This window comes from Dendrobates tinctorius, unplaced genomic scaffold (genome assembly GCF_039654945.1).
Source record: "Dendrobates tinctorius isolate UK_male_01 unplaced genomic scaffold, ASM3965494v1 ptg000003l, whole genome shotgun sequence".
NCBI classification, from domain to species: domain Eukaryota; kingdom Metazoa; phylum Chordata; class Amphibia; order Anura; family Dendrobatidae; genus Dendrobates; species Dendrobates tinctorius.
Genome location: NW_027361671.1, coordinates 47,001,956 through 47,029,286, shown reverse-complemented (window position 1 = coordinate 47,029,286; position 27,331 = coordinate 47,001,956). Strand labels below are relative to the sequence as shown.

Genomic DNA, 27,331 nt, shown 5'->3' with positions numbered 1-27,331 from the left:
TGAGCCTGATTATCAAACACCTGAGTCTGATAATGATGACTGGCTGAGTGGAGTTACTGACTGGATATAAGGCTGCCGACGCCCTTCTGCCCTGTGGGTGATTTCTCTGTGGGATCCTTGGAGACCAGTCTGAATTCCTGCTCCTCTAAAGCTAAGTTTTCTGCTTGGCTTTTTGCATTTGTGCTTAGACTTTGTTTTGCTTTGTTTTTCTGGATTTCTGCCATTCCCTGCTGGGGTGTGCTGAATTCCTTTAGCTCTGTCTTCTGAAATTACCTGAGTGCTGATTTAGTTTTTGAAGCCTAGCTGCTTCAGGGTCTTTTTCATATCAGCTTGTTGGCTTATGTCTTTGATAGGGTTTTGGCAGATTGCAGACAGCAACCTTCCTTTCCTTTTCTGTTTAGTTAGCTTGGGCCCCATCGTTTTCTCAGCCTATCTTTCTATCTGTGTGAGTGTTTTTTCATCTTGCTTCACCGTCATTATATGTTGGGGCTGCCTTTTACTTTGGGGTCTGCTCTGGGGCAGTTTAGATTTCCTTTTCTGTCTTTAGGCTATTTAGCGCTCCGGCTGTGATCAAGGGGTCTAGGGCATCGTAGGAACCCCCCACGGCTACTGCTAGTTGTGTTGATAGGTTCAGGGGTCTGCAATCTGATAGTTGCCAACTTCTCTGGTTTTCTGGACGTAGCTTCTATTTTTGTGTCTGCCTCCTACGGTGACTCAATCATAACAGAAAAAACAAAGCAAAACAAAGTCTAAGCACAAATGCAAAAAGCCGAGCAGAAAACTTAGCTTTAGAGGAGCAGGAATTCAGACTGGTCTCCAAGGATCCCACAGAGAAATCACCCGCAGGGCAGAAGGGCGTCGGCAGCCTTATATCCAGTCAGTAACTCCACTCAGCCAGTCATCATTATCAGACTCAGGTGTTTGATAATCAGGCTTACTACCTTTCTTTACCAGAAGAGGGAGTTCCTCGGGCCTCAGTAGTGAAGGGGAAAATGAACTCACAACAGGGGATGCAGTATCCATGGTCCCTTCCTAAACTATTAATATCAGCCCGCAGCTGTCTGCATAGCCTTTGCTTTTTATTAATTATAGGGGGACCCTACATCATTTTTTTAGGGTCCCCCATTTTAATAGCAAGTAAAGGCTAAGGCTGGTTTCACACTTGCGTTTTTTTGCGCTGTGTTTTTGCGCAAAAAAACACATGCATTTTTTTCCTAACATGGGTGCGCATAGACATGTGTTTGTATGTGTTTGTATGCACATACGTTTTTTGTAGTGTGCGCCCGGGCACACAAAATGCATCCTGTTGCATTTTTTGTGCGTCCAACCTGGCTCAAAAAAACGCATGTGCATGCAATGCGCACAAAATTCATCCAAAAACACATTATAGTCTATGGGAGCGCTGACGTGCGCATGGTAATGCGCACGTCAGTGCAAAAAAAGAATGCTTTTTTTTTTAAAAGAACATGGGCAAAAAACAAAAAACCCGTAAAAACGCATGATGCGTTTTTTATGTGCGTTTGCACTGCGCACGCAGCACAGCGCAAAAAAAGCACGTGTGAAAGTAGCCTAAGTATACAGTTGTGAGCTGATATTAATAGCCTGGGAAGCTCCATGGGTATTACCCCATTCACAGGCTATAAACATCGGCCACCAGCCATCAGCTTTCCCTCTGCTAGGTACGAAAATTATGCAGGGGCCCTCGCTATTTTTTTCCAGAAAAATAATCTTTTATTAATTACATGTACAGTAAGCGCTGCACACATACTGTACTAATTGTATATGTTACTGACATCCGTATATATACTTATTCAATTTGTATTTACTGTATGTAATCCATCTCTTCTATCGTGTCGGTTCCTGCAGTGATTTTACACTATGCGGCTGCTGAATTGCCGGCTTGTCTTCTATCTATCTATGTAATATATGTACATATACTGTATATGTGTGTGTCACTGACATCTATATATAAATATATATGTATTCTATGTGTATATACAGTGGGGGAAATAAGTATTTGATCCCTTGCTGATTTTGTAAGTTTACCCACTGACAAAGGCATGAACAGTCTATAATTTTAAGGCTAGGTTAATTTTAACATTGAGAGATAGAATATCAAAAATAAAATCCAGAAAATCACATTGTATAAATTATATAAATTTATTTGCATTTTGCAGCGAGAAATAAGTATTTTATCGCTCTAGCAAACAAGACTTAATACTTGGTGGCAAAACCCTTGTTGGCAAGCACAGCAGTCAGACGGTTTTTGTAGTTGATGATAACATTTGTGCACATGTCAGGAGGAATTTTGTTCCACTCCTCTTTGTAGATCATTTCTAGATCATTAAGATTTTGAGGCTGTCGCTTGGCAACTTGGAGCTTCAACTCCCTCCTTAAGTTTTCTATGAGATTAAGGTCTGGAGACTGGCCATGCCACTGCATGACCTTAATGTACTTCTTTTTGAGCCACTGCTTTGTTGCCTTGGCTGTATGTGTTGGGTCATTGTCTTGCTGGAAGATCCAGTCACGACCCATTTTTAATGTCCTGGCAGAGGGAAGGAGATTGTCTCTCAGGATTTTACTGTACATGGCACCTTGTATTCTCCCATTGGTTCGGTGAAGTAGTACTTTGCTCCTAGTAGAGAAACACCCCCCAAAACATAATGGTTCCACCTCCGTGCTTGACAGTGGGGATGGTGTTCTTTGGGTCATAGGCAGCATTTCTCTTGCTCCAAACATTGCGAGTTGAGTTAATGCCAAAGAGCTCAATTTTTTGTCTCATCTGACCACAGCACGTTCTCACAATCACTCACAAAATCATCCAGATGTCCATTGGCAAACTTCAGACTGGTCATGCCCATATGCCTTCTTGAGCAGGGAGACCTTGTGGGCACTGTAGGATTTTAAACCTTTACGGTGTAATATGTTACCAATTGTTTTCTTGGTGACTGTGGTCCCAGCTGCCTTGAGATCATTATCAAGTTCCCCCTGTGTACTTTTAGCCAGATTTCTCACCTTCCTTATGATCAAGGAAACCCCGCAAGGTGAGATTTTGCATGGTACCCCAGATCGCTTTCAATTGACAGTCATTTTGTATTTCTTCCATTTTCTTACTATTGCACCAATAGTTGTCTCCTTCTCACCCAGCATCTACAGTATATGTCTATGCATTCTATCTATTATATATATCTATTCTATTTTATTCTAACCTGTGATTTTGCTGAATGCGGCACATGAATTGCCTGCTTTTATTCAATCTTTTACAAAATGTTCCTGACTTTTTCCGATTTTAAGAAAAATGCTCATGTTACCAATCATGAATCTGAATGTACCATATTTGTGCCGAATTTACGTTTGGCCATCGTTTTCTGAACATATTTGCTCATCTCTAATTATCACGTGCTCACCCACTTCAGAAGCCTTGTTTAATCCACTACACGAACAGCACTTTTTGATGAGCGTAAACAGTAAAAAAAGATCAAAGTAGTCTAGCCAGTGCGGCTAAAAAAGAATCATTATTATATTTATTTCACCAGCAGTTTAAAATCCAGATTATAGTCCGCATACAAAAACTATTACAGAAACATCCACCACATTAACCTACATGTTTCAGACATACACTTTTCCTTAAAGGGATTATCACGGACGATTTAATTTCTTTACTATGGACCTAAGAACTAGCAGGCAGGTAGTTGCCAGCTAACAGCCTGTTCTGCCTGCGGACAACCTCTGCTTGCTCTGAGAAGTTAGACGGCTCCTGCCAGCAATTATATAGCTTCCATTGATGTCACATCGCTAGGTAAAATTCCAAAGTGCTTGTAAAAACAAGCAACTTTGCAATATACCTCTTATTAAAAATCCTCTCCATTCTCAAGAATGAAGGAATTTTTTATTCTATTATATTGAGCTCATTGCCTAGGTTATCTACCATCTCTGTAGTCTTGTTGGCCAGCTATCTAGACAAGGAGTGAAAAAAAAGATGCCAACAACCCTTTAAGATGTTTTTTTTTCCTGCTAGTTCTCATGAATAGTGATGGGCGGACCCGTGAATGTTCAGGTCCGTTGGGTTTTGCCAAACATTTAAAAAAGTTCAGTTTGCGTACTAGAGCAGTACCCGTACCCATTGAAAGAAATTGGGGGCCTGAACATCTGGTGTTTCCCACGCTTTCATCTGTGAGACAGCACGAGAAACACCGAGGCTAATCGGTGGTAAGTTTGCTACAGCGGGTCAGAACCCTGCAGTTCCAACACTCTCGCATAGATGAAAAAGATAACCGCTAGTCACAGCCGTCGATTTATGAGAGTACTACTCACCAGCCGGGGCCAGTGCATTAAATAAATAAAAGAAAAAAATAGCTTAGGCTCCCTCTATTTTTGCTAACCAGTGCAGGTAAAGCTGACTGCTGCGGGCTGCAAACCCCAGCTGTGAGCTTTATATTGGCTGTTTATCAAAAATAGAGGGGTTCCACCCTTTTTTTTTTTATAAATTACTTAAATAAATAATCTAAAAAAGGGTGTAAGGTTCCCCCCATTTTTGACAACCAACCAGCTAGGGGTTGATATTCTCAAAATGCGAAGGGACCATGGATATTGGTCCTCCCCAGGTTAAAAAAATAGCTACCTACAGCCGCCCAAGAAAAGATGCATCTCTGCATCTCTTAGATGCGTCAATTCTGGGACTTTTCTCGGCTCTTCCCACTTGCGCTGGTGTGGTGTCAATTGGGGTAATATTTGTGGGATTACTGTCAGCTTTGTAATGTTAGTCTGACATCAAGCCTAGATGTTAATAATGGAAAAGCATCTATAACACTCCCCCATAACTAACCCCGTTATGAAAACTAAATAAAGACACACACATGAAAAAGTCTTTTAATTGATCAAAACACACATGAATAAAAAGATAATTAAAATAAACACTCCCCACCCTCTTTTAGACAACAATCCATTTGTCCCATGAAGAGGCCAACTCAGCTACATCTGGATTGCATGGCTAAGCAGTGACATGAAGTGACCGCTCAGCTATGAATCCAAAAGACACTGAGCTGAGCCTGAGAGTCCATTTTCAGTTATCTGCAGTGACATCATTGAGGTTCCCGCCAGTCAAAGGCAGCAATTTTCAGGCTCAGCTCGGTGTCTGCTGGATTCACGGCTTAGAGGTTGCATCATGCATGACACCACTCAGCCATGCAATGCCGATGTAGTGGGATAAATGGATTGCTGTTTGACAGGTGAGGAATATGGAATATGGTAATTTATTTTTAATTTTACATTAACAAATGGGTAAAAGAGGGTGCAGAGTGTTTATTTAAAATAAAGAAGTTTTTCTGAGTGTTTATTTCAATTATATAACTTTTTTGTGTATGTCTTTCTTACTTTTGATTACCAGGTTAGTAATGGACGTGTCTTATAGATGCCACTCCATTACTAACTCCTGGGCTTGATGTCAGCTGACATTACAAAGCTGACATGAACCCCACAAATATTACCTTACTTGCCATCACACCAGGGCAAGTGGTAAGAGCCGGTCAAAGCATCAGAATTGGCACATCTAATAGATGTGCCTCTCCTGGGGCAACTGCTGGCTGCTTTGTTTAGTTTGGGGGCCAACAGCCTTGGCCCCTTACCAGTCTGAGAATTCCAGCTCTCAGCTGTCTGCTTTGGGTTGACTGGTTGTCAAAAATGGGTGGGACCACACACAGTATTTTTCAATTATTTATTTAAAGAATTATAAAAAAAACAGCATGGGGACCCCTCTTTTTTGATAACCAGTCAAGATAACGCTGACAGCTGAGGGCAATAAACCTCAGCAATCAGTTTTGCCTGCTTTGTTTATCAAAAAAAGAGGGGACCCCATGCCATATTTGAATTTTATTTATTGCACAGGTACTGGCTGATGAATACTCTCATCATTCTACATCTGCTTCTTGCACTGTCGCACAGATGACAGCGTGGGAAACGCTGGTTGTTCGGGCTCCAGCAACATGGACTTATGGGAGAAGTCCATTTTCGCGGTCCGTGTACTACTAGGTAACTATAGTATGGACCCCGATCTTTACCGTTTGGGTTCGCCTATCCCTACTCATGGACCCTTTGGGTCATATAGTTCTATATTTATTAAAATTCTAACCATATTATATTTTGTTTTAGAAATAGTTATATAACAAATGTAATTACTGTTATCAATGATAATATTACTTTATATTACTTTATCTAAAGTGGGCAAAAGAACTGGACATTAGATTTAAGGAAGAAGAAGAAGAGATGGAAAAAGAAGAAAAAGAAAAGCTAAGAATGGAAGAAGAAAAATTTCAAGAAATAATGAGAAAAAGAGAGCAGAAACTAAAGAAAACTAGCAAACCTTATGAACTTCCATGATCTATGAAGACAATTTGACATGCCGAAAATTATTTGCAATGAATAACCAATAAAAAAGGCCAACTCATCTGAAAAATGCTTACCAGCCTCATTGACAACTTCTAAAGATTGACTCTAAAGATTATGGTCTCAAGTTTAGGACTTGATTCCAGATTAAATCTGACATTCCACCAATAATGCATTTAAAGGAGTTGTGCACTACTGGCTCTGATAAAATAAAAAAGCCTATACTCACCTCTTGTGCCTTTGCCGTTCCAGCAGTGTCCGCACGCATGGTCCTGGAATTAACCTGTGGTTGTTGTGACACATGACTCCCAATGCCCAATCAGCGCTGACATCACTGTCCCCGGCTTTTGGCGAATAGAACATGAAGAGGAAGTTAGGGCTGCGGCTGATCTCTGACTTCCTCTTCCTGTTCACTTCATATGAAGGCAACGACAGTGACGCCAGTGCTGATTGGGTGCCGTGCTCACTTGTCACAACAACCACACGGAAACCCCGGGGAGAGCGAGTGCCGACAATGCGAGAATGGCTTCAGCACGGGAGGTGAGTATAAGCTTTTTTATTTTAATCTGGGCCAAACTTGGGGTATGACAAGGAGTCTTCCAAGCAGTGGACAACTTTTTTAACATACCATTTACACCCTCCAGAAATAGGCAGTGCACAATAATAGCTATTCTAAATTTCACCACATAACACTAACTTTGATTCTAATTATTTTGTTCCTGCTATTTGAAGAAAAACTTTCCTTTATTTCCGTAGGCAAAACTGTGTTATGGACCTTTTTTATCAGTTTGGCAAATTGACAAATAAAGGCATTTAAAAAAAAAATAAAGTTTGGTGATTAGACACAAAAAATTATGAAAATTATTGTAATAGGGAAATTTTTTATTGTGTTACATAAAGTTTTAATATGACATGATACTTTTACAAATGTACAGATTGAGTACATAACACAGCTAACACAATGTCAAACGTGATTCATAATTCTAGCTAAAGGGATTAGGCCAAATCAATAGGAGATTAACAACTCTATTTTTGTTGAACCAAATACATTTCAAGGTTGTTCTAGTGTTTAACCCCTTAATGACCACTAATTTGCATTAAAATGGTAGCCGTTAATGGGCCTTATTCCCTCATAACCATTTTAAAACAGTGATCAGGAATAAGGGTATAGCTGAGACCCTGGAGGACATGATTAATGTTATTCAATGAATAACGATGATCACGTAAAATAAAATAGTTTACTGCTATTAAAACATTTCTCTCTGTTCTGATATGATATACATGTCAGAGGAGAGAAAAATGAGGTCCGCACGCCCCCCAGTTCTTCCATTATCCCTGGTCCCTCCAGTTCCGTCCCCCAACCCTCTGCCTTTAATGGCACATGCGCAGTGAGCTTGCAGAAATCTGCCGGCAGCAGCAGGGATTTTTCTTCTTGGTTCATGTTGAACACTGTGATAGACCCTATCACAGTGATCAATAGTCAATAATTATTCATTGTCATTCCCCCGTGTAATCTTAACCCCTTCCCGACCTTTGACGCCACATAGGCGTCATGATAAGTCGTGCCCAAACGACCCATGACGCCTATGTGGCGTCATGAATTGATTGCCCCCCTGTGGGTCGGGTGACCGGGGTCACTGAAAGGTCACCTGACCCGCACACAGAGGACACCTCAGAGTTAACCACAGGGCGTGTGGCTTAGCCCCCACGTGCCTACGATCGCTCTGATTGGCTGTTAAAAGTGAAACTGCCAATCAGAGCGATTGTAATATTTCATCAATGATGAAATATTACAAATCCAGCCATGGCCGATGCTGAAATAGCATCGGCCATGGCTGGAGACACTGAACCCACCCCCCCAACTGACTGCCAGCGCCGATTGGCCGCCGCCACAACTGACGTCGCCAATCAGCAGCCGCTGTCAAAATCTGCTCCCCTGTCTTCCCTCCGGTCCCCCACCCTCCGATCACCCCCTCTCACCCTGCATGGTGGCTCTGAAGTCCCTCTGGCCGTCCCAGTTTGCCACCGTCCCGGATGATGGGCGCCGCCATCTTGGACAATGGCGGGCGCATGCGCAGTGCGCCCGCCGGGAATCTGCGACCTGCAGATTCATTCCTTTATTCTGATCACTTTCGCGGTGATCAAAATAAAAAAAGCAAATCACCGTCTCCTTATCACCCCCTTAGGTAGGGACATATAATAAAATAAAGAAAGTATTTTTATTTTTCCATTAGGGTTAGGGTTAGGGCTAGGGTTAGGGCTACGGTTAGGGTTAGGGCTAAGGTTAGGGTTAGAATTAGGGTTAGGGTTGGAATTAGGGCTAGGGTTAGAATTAGGGTTAGGGTTGGAATTAGGGTTAGGGTTAGAAATAGGGTCAGGGTTAGAATTAGGGTCAGGGTTGGAATTACGTTTAGGGTTGAAATTTGGGTTGGGATTAGGGTTAGGGGTGGGTTGGGGTTGGGATTACGGTTAGGTTTGTGGTTAGGGTTAGAGTTGGGATTAGGGTTAGGGGTGTGTTGGGGTTAGGGTTGTGGTTAGGGTTATGATTAGGGTTGGGATTAGGGTTAGGGGTGTGTTGGAGTTAGGGTTGGAGATAGAATTGAGGGGTTTCCACTGTTTAGGCACATCACAGGGTCTCCAAACGCGACATGGAGCCACCATTTATTCCAGCCAATTTTGCATTCAAAAAGTTAAACAGTGCTCCCTCCAATTCAAGCGCCAACATGCGCCCAAACAGTGGTTTACCCCCACATATGGGGTATCAGCGCACTCAGGAAAAATTGCACAAATTTGGGGGTCTAATTTCTCCAGGTACCCTTGGGAAAATGAAAAATTGGGGGCTAAATAATTATTTTTGTGGAAAAAAAATTATTTTTTATTTTCACGGCTCTGCGATATAAACTTCTGTGAAGCACTTGGGGGTTCAAAGTGCTCACCACACATCTAGATTAGTTCCTTGGGTGGTCTAGTTTCCAAAATGGGGTCACTTGTGGGGGGTTTCCACCGTTTAGGTACATCAGGGGCTCTGTAAACGTAACATGGCTCCTGCAGACCATTCCATCAAGTCGGCATTTCAAAACGTCACTATTTCCCTTCCGAGCCCCAATGTGTGCCCAAACAGTGGTCCCCCCACATATGGGGTATCAGCACACTCAGGACAAACTGGACAACAACTTTTGGGGTCCAAATTTATCCTGTTACCCTTGTGAAAATAAAAAATAGTGGGTTAAAAATAATTTTTTGAGGAAAAAAATATTTTTATTTTCACGGCCCTGCGTTATAAACTTCTGTGAAGCACCTGGGGGTTCAAAGTGCTCACTATGCATCTAGATAAGTTCCTTAGGGGTCTAGTTTCCAAAATGGGGTCATTTGTGGGGGAGCTCCAAAGTTTAGGCACACAGGGGCTCTCCAAACACAACATGGTGTCCGCTAACGATTTGAGCTAATTTTCCATTCAAAAAGTCAAATGACGCTCCTTCCCTTCCGGGCCCTGCCTTGCGCCCAAACAGTGGTTTATGACCACATATGAGGTATTGGTGTGCTCAGGAGAAATTGGCCAACAAATTTTAGGATCCATTTTATCCTGCTGCCCATGTGAAAATGAAAAAACTGAGGCTAAATAAAATTTATGTAAAAAAAAACACTTTTTTTTTTACAGATCAATTTGTGAAGCACCTGGGGGTTCAAAGTGCTCACTATGCATCTAGATAAGTTACTTGGAGGGTTTAGTTTCCAAAATGGGGTCACTTGTGGGGGAGCTCCAATGTTTAGGCGCACAGTGGCTCTCCAAACGCGACATGGCAACCGTTAAATATTCCAGCATATTTTCCATTCAAAAAGTCAAATGGCGCGCCTTCCCTTCTGAGCCCAAACAGTGGTTTATGACCACATATGAGGTATCTGTGTACTCAGGAGAAATTGCCCAACAAAATTTTGGATCCATTTTATCCTATTACCTATGTGAAAATGAAAAAATTGATGCTAAAAGAAAATTTATGTTGGAAAAATTAAAACGTCCATTTTTTCCCTCCACATTGCTTTAGTTCTTGTGAAGCACCTGAAGGGTTAATAATCTTCTTGAATGTAGTTTTGAGTAGCTTGAGGGGTGCAGTTTTTAGAATCGTGTCACTTTTTTGTATTTTCTGCCATATAGACCCCTCAAAGTGACTTCAAATGTGAGATGGTCCCAAAAAAATGGTTTTGTAAATTTTGTTGCAAAAATGAGAAATTGCTGGTCAACTTTTAACCCTTACAACTTCCTAACAAAAAAATGTTTCCAAAATTGTGCTGATGTAAAGTAGACATGTGGAAAATGTTATTTTGTAACTATTTTTTGTCAGATAACTCTCTGGTTTAACAGAATAAAATTTAAAAATTTGAAAATTATGAAATTTTAAAATTTTTCACCAAATTTCCATTTTTTTCACAAATAAACGCAAAAATTATCGACCTAAATTTACCACTACCATGAAGCCCAATATGTCACGAAAAACAATCTCGGAATCGCTAGGATACGTTGAAGCTTTCCTGAGTTATTACCTCATAAAGGGACACTGGTCAGAATTGCAAAAAATGGCCAGGTCATTAAGGTCAAAATAGGCTGGGTCATGAAGGGGTTAAATTAAATTGGTTTATTTTTATTGTTTTAATTCTTTCCCGTTAGGGTAAGGGTTGAGGTGGGGATTAAGCTGGGGTTAGGGTTAGGGTTGGGTTACAGTTAGGGTTGGGCAAGGATTGGAGTTGGAAGGGTTTAAAGTTGACCTAACCCAGTAGGGTTAGGGTTGGACAGGGTTAGCATTGGGATTAGGTTTTTTCAAAAGTTAAAAAAGGATGACAATATGATGACTAGAGTTGAGTGCTAGTGCTTACTATTTGAGTTTGCATAGGGGTCTCTTGAGCTCCCGCAATACTTGAAGCATACCGGAGCACTCTGATGCAAACTCCAGTAGCGAGCACTTGTGCTCAACACTAATAATGACCAATTCAATATGACGACTTAATGTTATCAAATTCTGTATAGTACCTTTGTATAAAAAATCCTTACTATACCCCTGGATAAAATCCTTGAGGGGTGTAGATTTCAAAATGGGGTCACTTGTGGGTGAGTTTCCACTGTGTAGGCACATCAGAAGCTCTCCAAACGCGACATTGCCTGCGCTATTGATTCCAGTCATTTTTTAGTTCAAAAAGTCAAACGGTGCTGCTTCCATTCCAAGCCCTGTCATGTGCCCAAACAGTAGTTTCCCACACATATGGAGTATTGGTAAACTTAGGAGAAATTATGCAACAAATTTTGGGGTCCATTTTCTCCTGTTATGTGAACTTTGGAAATTTAGGGCTAAAGCTATATTGGCTAAAGCTACATTTTTGTGAAAAAAGTAAAAGATTAATTTTGTATTTTCATATTTCATTAATTATTTTAAAGCTCTTGAAAGGTTAAAAAGCTTCTTGAATGTGGTTTTGAGGACTTTGAGGGCTGCCATTTTAGTATGGTGTCACTTTTGGGTGTTTTCTGTCATACAGACCCCTCAAAGTGACTTCAAATGTGACATGGGACCTAAAAAAAATAGTTTTGTAAATTTTAAATGTTATTTATTAATAATTTTGAGTGGTATCGCTATCTGTTTAAAGGCATACAAATTTAAAATTTGAAATTTGCCAAATTTTCAGTTTTCTTGTAAAATTTTCAATATTTTCATAAATATACACAAATCAAATTGGCCAAAATGTACCACTATCATGAAGTACAATATGTCACAAAAAAAATCTCTGAATCCCTGAAATCCGTTGAAGCATTCCAGAGTTATTACCATACAAAGGGAACCTGGTCAGATTTAAAAAAAATTGGCCAGGTCAAAAGTCAAAATGAGCTCTGTCACTAAATGGTTAAACAACTTCCCAAAGTGGTTTATCTTTTAGTTATTTTTATTATATAGCACTAATTTATTCATAGCACCTTAGCATAAAACATGAAACAATAGTACAAAGCCAACCGAAAATGTGAACCACATAAAAAGATACATATATATATTTCTTCATTTTCGGGACCTTCATGGGGCAGCACAGGAAGTAGTCTTTAAGCACTGTGATATCAGTAAATTTAATGACCATAATTCTTAGTGAACGCCAATACGTCTTTTTACTAATCTGCTATTTAAGAGACTAGCATCCCCGACGGGTGACAATCTTATGCTGCTGTGAATATTAACTACAGCATGTACGTGGTTAACAGAGTGTGGGGGCTCCCTCTTTAACCCCATTGGCACCCAGAGATCTTACTTGTGTGGTCCTGATGTTTAAACCTTCTAACATGCTAACAAAATAAAACAAATGGTGTTGATTTAAAGAATACATGAGGGAAATGTTATTTATTAATGTTTTTGTGTAGTATGACTATCTGGATTAAAGGGATAATCATTCAGAGTTTGAAAATTGCATTTTTTTTACTTTTGAATTTCTAACATTTTTATAAATAAAGGCATAACATATCAACCTATGTATATCATTATCATAAAGTATGATGTGTCACAAAAAAACAGTCTCAAAATAAAGTGACATGTCAGATTTTTTAAAAATTGGCCTAGTCACTAAGAGGGTAAGCATCCTCAAAATACAACCTGGATTTTCTATTAAAAGTTAAAGGGATTTTTGACCTTTTTTCTTTGGAGAGATTGTGCAAAGGTTAAATGCTTCACTGAGGTCAAGCAGTGGTTGCAAGCTCTAAAGCAAAGATCTTGCAAGTGCTGTGCTCCGTGCCTCGGAATCCCCCTTAAGAATGGAGGGGATTTTTAATGGGATTTAAATTGCAAAGTTGCCTATTTTTTCAAGGACTTTGCAATTTTACCTATTTGACAAAATTATATAATTTTTTTGAAGTTCTTTGAATCACGTACCCAGGAGTTCCCTGACTATTTCACTGTTTGGGGCCCACCCAAATATTTCAGATGGTGACTGCCTTTATTATATTGCCAATACTGTAATACAAATTTAAATGTCAGTGGTAATAATGAAAATAAATATTTTTAATAGTTAGAATTTCCTTAGTTGTAATGAAGCAGAAAGACCAGATATTGTGGGATTCTATATCAGTATGGAGCATTTACTTTTACATTATATATGACATTTTCCAAAGTATTAAGAAGGACTAGGTTTACGGCCCAGACCGAGGAGAAATGAAACAATTTGTTCACAATCCAGAGTTAGAAATCCTTATTTAATTAAAGAAAATCCAAGTTGAAACCTAACAAGATTTATGAGGGACAAAGGACGTTAACATTTATTACATTTATTTTATGTTACTTCCACAAGCTGCTGCAGCATGATCTTAACTATAATCCTTGGCATGTCTGACCCTTCTTTCTCCTGATGAGACAGTCACATTCTAAATGTTAATACCCGTTTATTGTCCATTACTTTTATGTTTTGCCATCCAAGTCCTGTCTGAAAACTGAAAAAGTATTTCTTTATAAACCAGTGTGCTCGAAAAAAAAAGTCTTGATGCTTTTATTCATTACAACAATGCATCCCCATATTGTGATTTATCCATTAATCTAATAACAATCTCGTTGCATAGCGGCCACAAGTAAGTCAGATTCTAAGGTCATTGACTACTAATTATTTTATGGGGTTGTGTAGCGCAGATGACCCCACTCTAAAAAGTGAAATAATAATAAAATAGTAACATTTTTTGAATGTTTAGACCAGTGGATAGACAATTGGGATCAGGGTGGAAAAATGTGGACTGTTATGAATGAGTCACCGGAGGAGGAAAAAAACAGATAAAAACACAAACACAGACAGAAAGACAGGCTGAGCAAATGATGGGGCCCAACTAACTAGACAGGAAAGGACAGAAAAGATGCTGGCTGCAATCACGCAAAAAACCTGCCAAAAATAATGTCCAACACGTCTGATAGAAAAGGCCCTGAAGTCACTAGACTTCAAAATCACTATATCAGCACTCAGGTATATTCTGAAGACAGAGCAAAGAGATCAACTGATCAGAGACAAAAATGGAGTTCAGCCCGTCCCAACCAGGGCAGGCTGAACATAAACACTAAGTAAACAGACAAAATCTCATGGAAAAATAGCAGAGCAAAAACTTAGCTTTTAGTAGACAGGAACTAAACTGGATGCCAGAGCTCAGAGCAGAAAGGATCACCAGCAACCCTGCAGGGCGTCGGCTGCCTTATATCCACTCAGAATTTCCGGATGTCCAATCACACTTCACCTGTTCAGATGACAGGTTCTTCCCATCCAGATCAATTTCACTACCTCCTTTCACCAGCAGAGGGAGTTCATCAGACATCAGAGGTGAAGGAGAAAATGAACTCATAACAGTGCACCATGCATTGTCGCTGTACAGATACCCCTTCCTTTTATCCTTCCGCATCCCTCAGTTGAACTAGATGAACAGTTGTCTTTTTTCAACCATATAAACTATGTGGTAAGTTGATGTTGGCAAAACTATTTAAAAGGAATTGTAGTATAACATGGTGACTAGAGTTGAGCGACTTTTGGTTTTTTAGGGTCGCGTTTCGTTTCGTGAAACCCGACTTTTTCAAAAGTCGGGTCGAGCAAGATCGTCCGATTATAGGGAAAAGTCGGGGTCGTACCGAAACACGAAACCCAATGTAAGTCAATGGGGAATAAAAGTCGGCAGTGAGAGGAGGACAGGAAACACACCAACAGTGCCCATTTGAATGCCAAAAGCATCAATTCTTCTTACTTAAGCTTGTCAACCTTAATTAACTTCATAATACAAGTTACGCACTGAAAAATGGGGGTTATTTGGCTACAGTTGTGGAGGGGAGGGCTGGCTCCAGGTTTTCATGTGCCCTGGGTGAAAGAGCGCCCCTTTAACACATACCACAACTCATCATGCTCCGATACGGCAGAGAAATAGCGGTATAGTACAATGAAAAATACTTCACTTTTTACATCTCATGACGAGGCCCATCTATTTCTCCATACAGAATCATTGGTCCCATATAATGTTTGAAACAGTATATGATGAGCTCCACATAATGCTACAGTATATGTTGGTCCCCATGGATGAAGATCCACTGTCTTATGGGCCCAAATAATGCTCCAAACATAATGGGCCCCATTTCTAATGCTCTAGTGTATAATGGGCCCTGTAAATGCTGCTCCAGTGTCTGATGTCCACCTTTGGAATGTTCCAGTGTATGGTGGGCCCCATCTATCATTCTCCAGAGTATAGTGCTCCCCAAAAATTGCTGTCCCAACATTGAAAACAATCAAATAAGTCTCCTCGCTAGGGAATCCCTGTACTTGTCTGGACTCCTCGTCGTCCCCATCTTCCATCTCACTGCACAGTATTTCAACTTTGCAAGTGCTGTGATCCTGAGCAAGCAAGGGGGGGCCCACTCGTTGGCGACGGCACTGGCACAGGGCCCCTGATAGTACGGTGGTGTGTCTGATGGCGGGTGGGCCGAACCTGCACTTTCATCTGCACCTTCCTCTTTGTCACCGTGTAAGATGGAACTGTATATGGGAAGGGTAACCTGAGTTTCATCAGGGTCAGATTCAGGCCGTGTAGCATGCGAGGGGAATGTAGTGGTCTGGGTCAATGTACCAGCAGATTCATCGAGCAGTGGCTGGGCATCAGAGCACTTGTGTCGCCCCCAGGAGTACGGTCGCCACAGTGGCATTACCTTCTTCCTAGGGAGTGTGATGTCATGCTTGGGAGCAACGAACGATCTCTCCAGCAGGTTAACTGATTGGGCGGCGTTATTCCCACGAGTCATGACCCTCCAAACAGCGTTCATGAAGGCAAAGTGTTTGTTTTACGTGGGCAGTATGGCTGCAAAGCTGAACCTTAAAGGAATGTCCAGAAGGGCACCACCAGGAGTGGAGCCTACGGTTAAATTCGACTCCACCTGGGAAACCTCTACCATGCCAGCTACAGAACAGATGCACACATTGCAAGCTTAATTCCGTTAACGAACGAGACTCTGTCATGCCCCGCGGTCCGAGTCCGGCTTACTAGAGGGACACGTGAGGCTCTGGCACATGAGATTGGCCAATAACTGGTGTGTCATGCCCTTACATGTCCGTGGCTGCATGTGCGCTACACTGAAAAGGCCAGCGTTTGTCGCTTACAGGTGCAGATAACCCGCTGAACAACGTTAGTGATGGGGATCACTGATTACAATTATTACCCGCGAACAATGATTTCCCAGTAAGTGCAGGTCAACCGCAGTTCCGGAATTAGGCCTAACCGTCATTCCTGAAAAAATGAAAAACTTACGTATGCAAACCACAGGTACTGTAGCTTGCTTAACAGCTCGCCAGCCGTTCTCACGCCCAGTATGGATTACACGTGATTGCACAAAGGTAAGAAAGGGTACCGTATCCCCAGATAACATGTATGGATAGCGTACACATTCAAAATATATGTCTATACATCAGGAGGCAGGCTCAGACGGTGTTAGGCCCAGTATGGATTGCACGTGATTGCACAAAGGTTAGAAAGGGGACCGTATCCCCAGATAACATGTATGGATAGCGTACACATTCAAAATATATGTCTATACATCAGGAGGCAGGCTCAGACGGTGTTAGGCCCAGTATGGATTGCACGTGATTGCACAAAGGTTAGAAAGGGTACCGTATCCCCAGATAACATGTATGGATAGCGTACACATTCAAAATATATGTCTATACATCAGGAGGCAGGCTCAGACGGTGTTAGGCCCAGTATGGATTGCACGTTATTGCACAAAGGTTAGAAAGGGGACCGTATCCCCAGATAACATGTATGGATAGCGTACACATTCAAAATATATGTCTATACATCAGGAGGCAGGCTCAGACGGTGTTAGGCCCAGTATGGATTGCACGTGATTGCACAAAGGTTAGAAAGGGTACCGTATCCCCAGATAACATGTATGGATAGCGTACACATTCAAAATATATGTCTATACATCAGGAGGCAGGCTCAGATGGTGTTAGGCCCAGTATGGATTGCACGTGATTGCACAAAGGTTAGAAAGGGGACCGTATCCCCAGATAACATGTATGGATAGCGTACACATTCAAAATATATGTCTATACATCAGGAGGCAGGCTCAAACGGTGTCAGGCACAGTATGGATTTGACGGCCCAGACTACACAGCGGAGGAGCAGGGAGAGGTAAAGATTGCAAATGCTGGGGCCCTGCCCAAGCAAGGGGGGCCCACTCGTGGGCGTCGGTACTGGCACTGGGCCCCTCATAGTACGGCGGTGTGTCTGACGGCGGGTGTGCACCACCACCGTCAGAGACACTTGATTGCACTATGAGGGACCCTGTGCCAGTGCCCGCGCCCAAGAGTCGGCCTACCCACCTGTCCAGGGCAACGGCACTCGCACGGTGTCGTGCGCTAGGTGGTGACCCCGGCCATGGGGGGGGAGGCAGCACAGTTAGGGAGTTTTAGAAAGTGGCATATGTTGATGTTGGACATTCAGATGATGCAAAAGGTGAAATAGGTCAAGTCCCAGGAAGAGGTGGACCAAAGCAAGCCATTTTTCTGTCACTCTATGTGTCATCAGGGGAAGGTGGGACAAAATCCTAGGAAACCCATGCGTGGTTCATTTTAATGAAGGTTAGATTATCCACATTTTGGGTTGACAGACGGGTCCTTTTTTCTGTCAGGATTGATCCAGCTGCACTGAAGACTCTTTCCGATAGCACACTTGCAGCTGGGCAAGCGAGCTCCTGTAAGGCATATTGTGCCAATTCAGGCCAGGTGTCCACTTTAGCGGCCCAATAGTCAAAGGGGAATGACCTGTGTGGGAGAACATCGATATGGGAGGAAAAGTAGTTTGTAACCATAGTTGACAACTGCTGTCTCCTGTCACTTTCCATCGATGCAGTATTACCAGTTGTGTGAGCGGTACTTGAAAAATCAGTCCACAACATTGTCATGAAACCCTTGTCTCCAACGCCACTTCTGCTGTGTGCACCACGAACACCTCTGCCAAGCTGACCCCGGCCCGTACGGCTCGTGTGAGAACCATCACCGCTGCTGTGTGCTGGGAATGCCTCAAGCAACCGATTTACCAGAGTTGCTTGTTTATTAGCCAATATTAGGTCAAGGTTCTCCTGTGGCATGATGTTTTGTAATTTGCCTTTATAGCGTGGATCCAGGATGCTGGCCAACCAGTAGTCGTCATCGTTCATCATTTTGGCAATGCGGGGGTCTTTTTTTAGGATCTGCAAGGCATAATCTGACATGTGGGCCAATGTTCCCGGTGTCAATGATGCACTGCGAGTGCTGGGTGGAGGAGCACTTTCTGGCAAATCCACATCCCTCCAGTCACGCACAAACCCTGTACCAGACCTTGCCACGCCAACATTTTCACTTGCCCCACGAGATGCATCCTCCTCCCCTAAGTAATCATCCCCGTCATCCTCCTCCTCCTCTTCTTCCTCCACCTCGTCCAGGAGAGGTCCCTGAGCAGACAATGGCTGAATGTCATCAAGGATTCCCTCCTCCTCTTCCTCCTCATCAACATTGGCTGCAGAAGCCTGCTCCTTAAGGTGCGTCAAAGTTTGCATGAGCAGACGCATAAGTGGGATGCTCATGCTTAGGATGGCGTCGTCTGCGCTTACCAGCCGTGTGCATTCCTCAAAACACTGAAGGACTTTACAGAGGTCTTTCAGCTTCGACCACTGCACACCTGTCAACTCCATGTCTGCTCTCAAAGTGCCTGGCCGTGTATCCTCCCACAAATGCATTATGGCCTGCCTCTGCTCGCACAGCCGCTCCACCATGTGCAGGGTGGAGTTCCACCTTGTTGCAATGTCGATAATGAGGCGGTGGTTGGGAAGGTGGGGCAATCGCTGCAGCTTCTGCATACGAACGGAGTATACAGGCGACCGGCGGATGTGTGCGCACAGTCTTCGCACCTTCTGGAGCAGGGCTGTTAACTCCAGATAATTTTTGAGGAAGCAATGCACCACCAGGTTCAAGGTGTGAGCCAAGCAAAGTATGTGGCTGAGTTTTGAAAGGGCTATGGCTGCCACAAAATTACGGCCGTTATCACTGCCTCAAGATGTACACTGCCCAGCCATGACTCAGTTTGTCGCTTCAAGTACTCGGCCAGCACCTCGGCGGTGTGTCTGTCGCCCAAGCACATCATCTGCAACACAGCATGCTGACGCTTTCCACTAGCTGCTCGATTGGGGGACACCTCGTGTGCAACAGTGGCAGATGCAGATGGAGTGCTCGTACGACTGCGCTCTGTGGACGAGCTTTCGCTTCTGGAGGAGGAGGAGGAGGAGGGTCGAACGCCTACAGCCAACTGTTTCCTATACCGTGGGCTAGGCAGCACTGTCCCACCACCGCTGTCCCCTGTGGACCCTGCATCCACCACATTAACCCAGTGTGCAGTGATGGACACGTAACGGCCCTGGCCATGCCGACTGGACCATGCATCAGTTGTGAGGTGCACCTTTCCGCTCACTGACTGCTTGAGTGCATGGACAATGCGGTCTTTCACATGATGGTGGAGGGCTAGGATGGCTTTGCGAGAGAAGAAGTGACGACTGGGTAGGTCATAGCGTGGTACTGCATAGGCCATGAGTTCGCGGAAAGCTGTGCTTTCCACCAACCGAAAGGGCATCATCTCAAACGAGATTAGTTTGGCAATGTGGGCGTTCAAACCCAGTGTACGCGGATGAGAGCCTGAGTACTTTCTTGACCTACTCATAGTGTCTGGGAGGGTGAGCTGGACTTGAGAGCTGCATATGGTGGAAGTAGCGGTGGACAGGGCGGACTGAGAGAGGGTTGATGATGGTGATGGAGTTGGTGTTCTTTCTGATGGCCTAGAATCAGTCTTTCGTTGATATAACAGTGGGATTCCCTGACTGCTGTGGCCTTGCAACGACACCTCAACATTTGCTGCTGTGCTAACCGGTGGGCTTACAGTGGGGGAAACAATGTAGCGTTGCTGACTACCTTCGTTGTGATCAGTTGCACATGTGGCACTTGAGGTTTGGTGTTGTGTCCACGCTTGCAAGTGCATGGTGGTTAAATGTCTAAGCATGCAACTGGTATTCAAATTTTTCAGATTTTTCCCTCGGCTAAAGGTCTTTGCGCACTTCTTACAGATAACCTTGGCCTGATCATGAGGATTTTGTTCAAAAAAGTGCCACACTGCACTCTTCCTACTTTGGCAGACATTTTGCGGCATAGCACGCTGTGATCTTTTGACCCTCTGGACAAGCTGTCCAGCAACTCTTTTGATTTTTGGAACCTGTCTTTGGAGTGCTCCGGGCCTGCCAGATAACAGCTGTTGCGATGTCGATGTCTGCTGTGGATGCTCCTCATCTGAGCTATTGGAAGCAGCACCCTCTTCCCCCAATGGATGCCAATCTGGGTCAACAACTGGGTCATCCATCACCTCCTCTTCAATGTCATGTGCACCTTCCTCTGTGTCACCGTGTATGGTGGTATAGTGTGCGGGAAGGGGCACCTGAGTCTCATCAGGGTCAGAATCTGGCTCTGTACACTGCGAGGACAATGTAGTGCTCTGAGTGAATGTACCAGCAGAATCATCCATCAGCGGCTGTGCATCAGTGCACTCCATGTCAGATTCATCTTGGCCTGGGTAATTCACCATTTCACTTGATAATCCAGGCATGGTATGTGAAAACAGCTCCATGGAGTAATCAGTAGTATGGCCTGCGTCATCCTTCAATCTTGGTTGGGGTGAAGGACACAAGGAAAGGTGTGGTTCATGAACATGAGCCTCCAATGACGACTCAGTGCTTTTACTTTTTACAACTGAAGAAGAGGAGGCGATAGAGCTGGAGGCTGAGTCAGCAATGTAAGACAAAACTTTTTCCTGATGCTCTGGCTTTAAAAGCGGTTTGCCAACTCCTAGAAAACTAAGCCTTCGAAGCCTTATGGAGCCAGACGATGACGCAGGCTCAACACCTCCTGCATTCGGTCCTATTTTGCTCTTGCCACTACCATCAGATCCACCACCAACACCATCATTACCACCTGCCAACCCCCGCCCAATTCCACGGCCTCTTCCACCAGCCTTCCTCATTTTTGGTAGAAATGTAGACAAAATCCAACAAACTATTTAGTAATGTAAAACAAGGTACAAGGTGTCTATAGGACAGGGGAGATTTTGAATTTCTGCTCACACTAGTGGACACTGGACACTTTTGGATTGTGTGAGGCCCACTGAATATCTGAGCGCTATGTCACAGGCTCGATGGCACAGCTGTGACCAAAGTGACTAGAGGATAAGTGAGATTTTGAATTTCTGCTCACACTAGTGGACACTGGACACTTTTGGATTGTGTGAGGCCCACTGAATATCTGAGCGCTATGTCACAGGCTCGATGGCACAGCTGTGACCAAAGTGACTAGAGGATAAGTGAGATTTTGAATTTCTGCAGACACTTGTGGACACTGGACACTTTTGGATTGTGTGAGGCCCACTGAATATCTGAGCGCTATGCCACAGGCTCGATGGCACAGCTGTGACCAAAGTGACTAGAGGATAAGTGAGATTTTGAATTTCTGCAGACACTTGTGGACACTGGACACTTTTGGATTGTGTGAGGCCCACTGAATATCTGAGCGCTATGTCACAGGCTCGATGGCACAGCTGTGACCAAAGTGACTAGAGGATAAGTGAGATTTTGAATTTCTGCAGACACTTGTGGACACTGGACACTTTTGGATTGTGTGAGGCCCACTGAAAATCTGAGCGCTATGTCACAGGCTCGATGGCACAGCTGTGACCAAAGTGACTAGAGGATAAGTGAGATTTTGAATTTCTGCAGACACTTGTGAACACTGGACACTTTTGGATTGTGTGAGGCCCACTGAATATCTGAGCGCTATGTCACAGGCTCGATGGCACAGCTGTGACCAAAATGACTAGAGGATAAGTGAGATTTTGAATTTCTGCAGACACTTGTGGACACTGGACACTTTTGGATTGTGTGAGGCCCACTGAATATCTGAGCGCTATGTCACAGGCTCGATGGCACAGCTGTGACCAAAGTGACTAGAGCATAAGTGAGATTTTGAATTTCTGCAGACACTGGACACTTTTGGATTGTGTGAGGCCCACTGAATATCTGAGCGCTATGTCACAGGCTCGATGGCACAGCTGTGACCAAAGTGACTAGAGGATAAGTGAGATTTTGAATTTCTGCAGACACTTGTGGACACTGGACACTTTTGGATTGTGTGAGGCCCTCTGAATATCTGAGCGCTATGTCACAGGCTCGATGGCACAGCTGTGACCAAAGTGACTAGAGGATAAGTGAGATTTTGAATTTCTGCTCACACTAGTGGACACTGGACACTTTTGGATTGTGTGAGGCCCACTGAATATCTGAGCGCTATGTCACAGGCTCGATGGCACAGCTGTGACCAAAGTGACTAGAGGATAAGTGAGATTTTGAATTTCTGCAGACACTTGTGGACACTGGACACTTTTGGATTGTGTGAGGCCCACTGAATATCTGAGCGCTATGTCACAGGCTCGATGGCACAGCTGTGACCAAAGTGACTAGAGGATAAGTGAGATTTTGAATTTCTGCAGACACTAGTGGACACTGGACACTTTTGGATTGTGTGAGGCCCACTGAATATCTGAGCGCTATGTCACAGGCTCGATGGAACAGCTGTGACCAAAGTGACTAGAGGATAAGTGTGATTTTGAATTTCTGCAGACACTTGTGGACACTGGACACTTTTGGATTGTGTGAGGCCCACTGAATATCTGAGCGCTATGTCACAGGCTCGATGGCACAGCTGTGACCAAAGTGACTAGAGGATAAGTGAGATTTTGAATTTCTGCAGACACTTGTGGACACTGGACACTTTTGGATTGTGTGAGGCCCACTGAATATCACAGCTCTATGTCACAGGCATAAATTGGCTAGTGTATCACAAACTACAAGGTGTATGTAGAATTGGGCAGAGTAGGAATCTCCCTAGAGTGCAGGTCTGTAAGAACGGAACGTGTCCTCGACTTATTCTCACAGAGTGGCACAGATAGCTTCACTGTGGCTGTGATAACAGCCGTTACACGGTACTGTGTGAGGAGCGTACACCGCTGTATGGTGTGAAAAAATGCACGCTCAATACCTCAGCAGGACAAAAAAAAAATTGGGATTGCTTTTAAAAAAGCAGTTTGCAGAGCAGTGGGTAAACAGCAATGCAGCTGTCAGGAAGCCTTAGAAGGCAGACCAACAACCAACACCACTGATACACCACAATATAGCCTCCCCTTGCACTGAAACCCGACTTTGCCAAAAGTCGGCGACTTTTGAAATTTTTCGACCCGTTTCGCTCAACTCTAATGGTGACTATTTAACAAATAAGTAACCATATAATGTACTATAAGGCTGTCCGAGTCTGACAGAGCAGGAGAAACTCCTATTTAGTGATGGAGGAGGGGCAGTCCTAAAGATCTTGTTCATCCCAATAGGGTATATGGATAGGAATTATTTTACAGAGGAGAATTTTGCATTTCTATTACCTTTAGTATTTCCATTTCCTTCCATAGCGCATGAGGATTAACCCCTTTAGAATGAAAAGGGTATTCTCAAGTTCTTGAATGGGTAAAATTACTAAGAAATTTTAATGACATACAGTTTTCCAATTTACCTATTATTGAAAATCCTCTCCATTTTCAAAGAAAAGAAGCAAATTTACTCAACAATGTTGGGTTTTAAATCTAGAAAGCAAGAGAAGTAGGGGCACAACTAAATGTCGAAATATATCAAGATGATTTTATTAGGGGTGCTGCAAAATACATGGAAAAGGACAAAAGACAAAAGGGAGGAGGAAAGACCCATGTACAAAAAAGCTGCTGACGAAGCTGCGGTCAGCAGCGATACACGTGGGGTTTCCCCACTCACTTTTGGTCCCGGGACCATTGTCCCCCTTGCTGTTACTTCCCTGATGCCCTTACATGTGTTCTCCTGGTTGGTGACTTGCTGGCAATTTAGCTCTATTTCTTCATCTGGGTATTTTCCCCTATGCAGGTCATTTCTATCCACATCAAAGGGGAACCTCTCCCTCTTCTAAGGGGCACCTGCTTTCCACTCTTAACATGTATTTTATGCAATTACCTAGTTCCTATACAGGGTTCTGCTTTCTACAGCCTCCTGGGGACGCCCAGGTTGGCATTATATTTGTTCACATTTAGGACTTACAGTGGGGAAAAAAGTATTTAGTCAGTCAGCAATAGTGCAAGTTCCACCACTTAAAAAGATGAGAGGCGTCTGTAATTTACATCATAGGTAGACCTCAACTATGGGAGACAAACTGAGAAAAAAAAATCCAGAAAATCACATTGTCTGTTTTTTTTCATTTTATTTGCATATTATGGTGGAAAATGAGTATTTGGTCAGAAACAAGCAATCAAGATTTCTGGCTCTCACAGACCTGTAACTTCTTCTTTAAGAGTCTCCTCTTTCCTCCACTCATTACCTGTAGTAATGGCACCTGTTTAAACTTGTTATCAGTATAAAAAGACACCTGTGCACACCCTCAAACAGTCTGACTCCAAACTCCACTATGGTGAAGACCAAAGAGCTGTCAAAGGACACCAGAAACAAAATTGTAGCCCTGCACCAGGCTGGGAAGACTGAATCTGCAATAGCCAACCAGCTTGGAGTGAAGAAATCAACTGTGGGAGCAATAATTAGAAAATGGAAGACATACAAGACCACTGATAATCTCCCTTGATCTGGTGCTCCATGCAAAATCCCACCCCGTGGGGTCAGAATGATCACAAGAACGGTGAGCAAAAATCCCAGAACCACGCGGGGGGACCTAGTGAATGAACTGCAGAGAGCTGGGACCAATGTAACAAGGCCTACCATAAGTAACACACTACGCCACCATGGACTCAGATCCTGCAGTGCCAGACGTGTCCCACTGCTTAAGCCTGTACATGTCCGGGCCCGTCTGAAGTTTGCTAGAGAGCATTTGGATGATCCAGAGGAGTTTTGGGAGACTGTCCTATGGTCTGATGAAACCAAACTGGAACTGTTTGGTAGAAACACAACTTGTCGTGTTTGGAGGAAAAAGAATACTGAGTTGCATCCATCAAACACCATACCTACTGTAAAGCATGGTGGTGGAAACATCATGCTTTGGGGCTGTTTCTCTGCAAAGGGGCCAGGACGACTGATCCGGGTACATGAAAGAATGAATGGGGCCATGTATCGTGAGATTTTGAGTGCAAACCTCCTTCCATCAGCAAGGGCATTGAAGATGAAACGTGGCTGGGTCTTTCAACATGACAATGATCCAAAGCACACCGCCAGGGCAACGAAGGAGTGGCTTCGTAAGAAGCATTTCAAGGTCCTGGAGTGGCCTAGCCAGTCTCCAGATCTCAACCCTATAGAAAACCTTTGGAGGGAGTTGAAAGTCCGTGTTGCCAAGCGAAAAGCCAAAAACATGACTGCTCTAGAGGAGATCTGCATGGAGGAATGGGCCAACATACCAACAACAGTGTGTGGCAACCTTGTGAAGACTTACATAAAACGTTTGACCTCTGTCATTGCCAACAAAGGATATATCACACAGTATTGAGATGAAATTTTGTTTCTGACCAAATACTTATTTTCCACCATAATATGCAAATAAAATGATAAAAAAAAACCGACAATGTGATTTTCTGGATTTTTTTTTCTCAGTTTGTCTCCCATAGTTGAGGTCTACCTATAATGTAAATTACAGATGCCTCTCATCTTTTTAAGTGGTGGAACTTGCACTATTGCTGACTGACTAAATACTTTTTTCCCCACTGTATATATATTGTATTGTCTTGGGGACTCTTTTTTTCACTTGTATTCATTATAATATATTGTGGTATTCTATATTGTTGCTTCATGGGACCTAAGTGATGTGTTTTGTCCTTTTTAATTGATTTTATTGTTTGTTCTGTCTACCAATAAAAAATATTTTCATATTATATTCATGTACATTATGGCTTATATATATTTCAACTCATGGGTGTGTGCTTTTTTGTACATGGGTCTTTCCTCCTCCATTTTGTCTTGGGATTTTAAATCTATTGTTCACTTCTGATTGCCTAGGTTACCAGCCACCACTGCAGTCAACCAGTAGTGGTGAATCTCTTAGGTAAAGCAAGGAGCTGTCAACTATGAGTTATTTTTATATGGTTTCAATCAGTTTAATATAATATACACTAAGATGAGGTAAGCAAAAGGTCACTGAAACTTACTTAAGATAAAGGAATGTAAATTACTTGTCATTAGTGTTGAGCATTCCGATACCGCAAGTATCGGGTATCGGCCGATACTTGCTGTATCGGAATTCCGATACCGACTTCCGATATTTTTTCAATATCGGAATTCGGCATCGGAATCGGAAGTTCAAAGTTGATTGACAGCCTGACGTCATCATGATGCGCGGTGTGTGCGCATCATGATGCGCCGTCATTTCGGGCCTTCCGGGGGTCTCTGCCGGCCTGCCGGGGGGCTGTGTGGACTGCCCGGGGTCTGTACCGGCCTGCCGGGGGGCTGTGCCGGCCTGCCGGTGGTCTGTGCACCCTGTGGGGGTCTGTACCGGCCTGCCGGGGGGCTGTGCCGGCCTGCCGGTGGTCTGTGCACCCTGTGGGGGTCTGTACCGGCCTGCCGGGGGGCTGTGCCGGTCTGCCGGTGGTCTGTGCACCCTGTGGGGGTCTGTACCGGCCTGCCGGGGGGCTGTGCCGGCCTGCCGGGGGGCTGTGCTGATGTCCGGGGGTCTGTGCAAGCATCGTCCGATGGGACTACAAGTCCCATCTGGCGATGCCTGCTACCATGACAGTGATTGACACATTAGCCAATGATGGGACAGTAGTAGTCCCATCATCCGGCTAATGTGTTAAATGTTAAAAAAAAAAAAAATACTACATACATACTACATGCATGCTACATACATACTACAT

The 27,331-nt window shown here is 43.5% G+C and overlaps 1 protein-coding gene across 2 annotated transcripts in view; it reads left to right on the top strand.

The window, feature by feature from the left end:
• TMEM232 (transmembrane protein 232) overlaps positions 1 to 8,546 on the top strand; it is a 490,587-nt gene extending 482,041 nt beyond the window's left edge. For both annotated transcript variants that reach the window (XM_073549444.1, XM_073549409.1), the window contains exon 14: positions 6,217 to 8,546. In XM_073549444.1, the coding sequence (XP_073405545.1) occupies positions 6,217 to 6,375 (159 nt within the window). In that variant the 3' untranslated portion in view covers positions 6,376 to 8,546. The remainder of the gene's footprint in view (positions 1 to 6,216) is intronic.
• Positions 8,547 to 27,331: the final 18,785 nt, after the last annotated feature.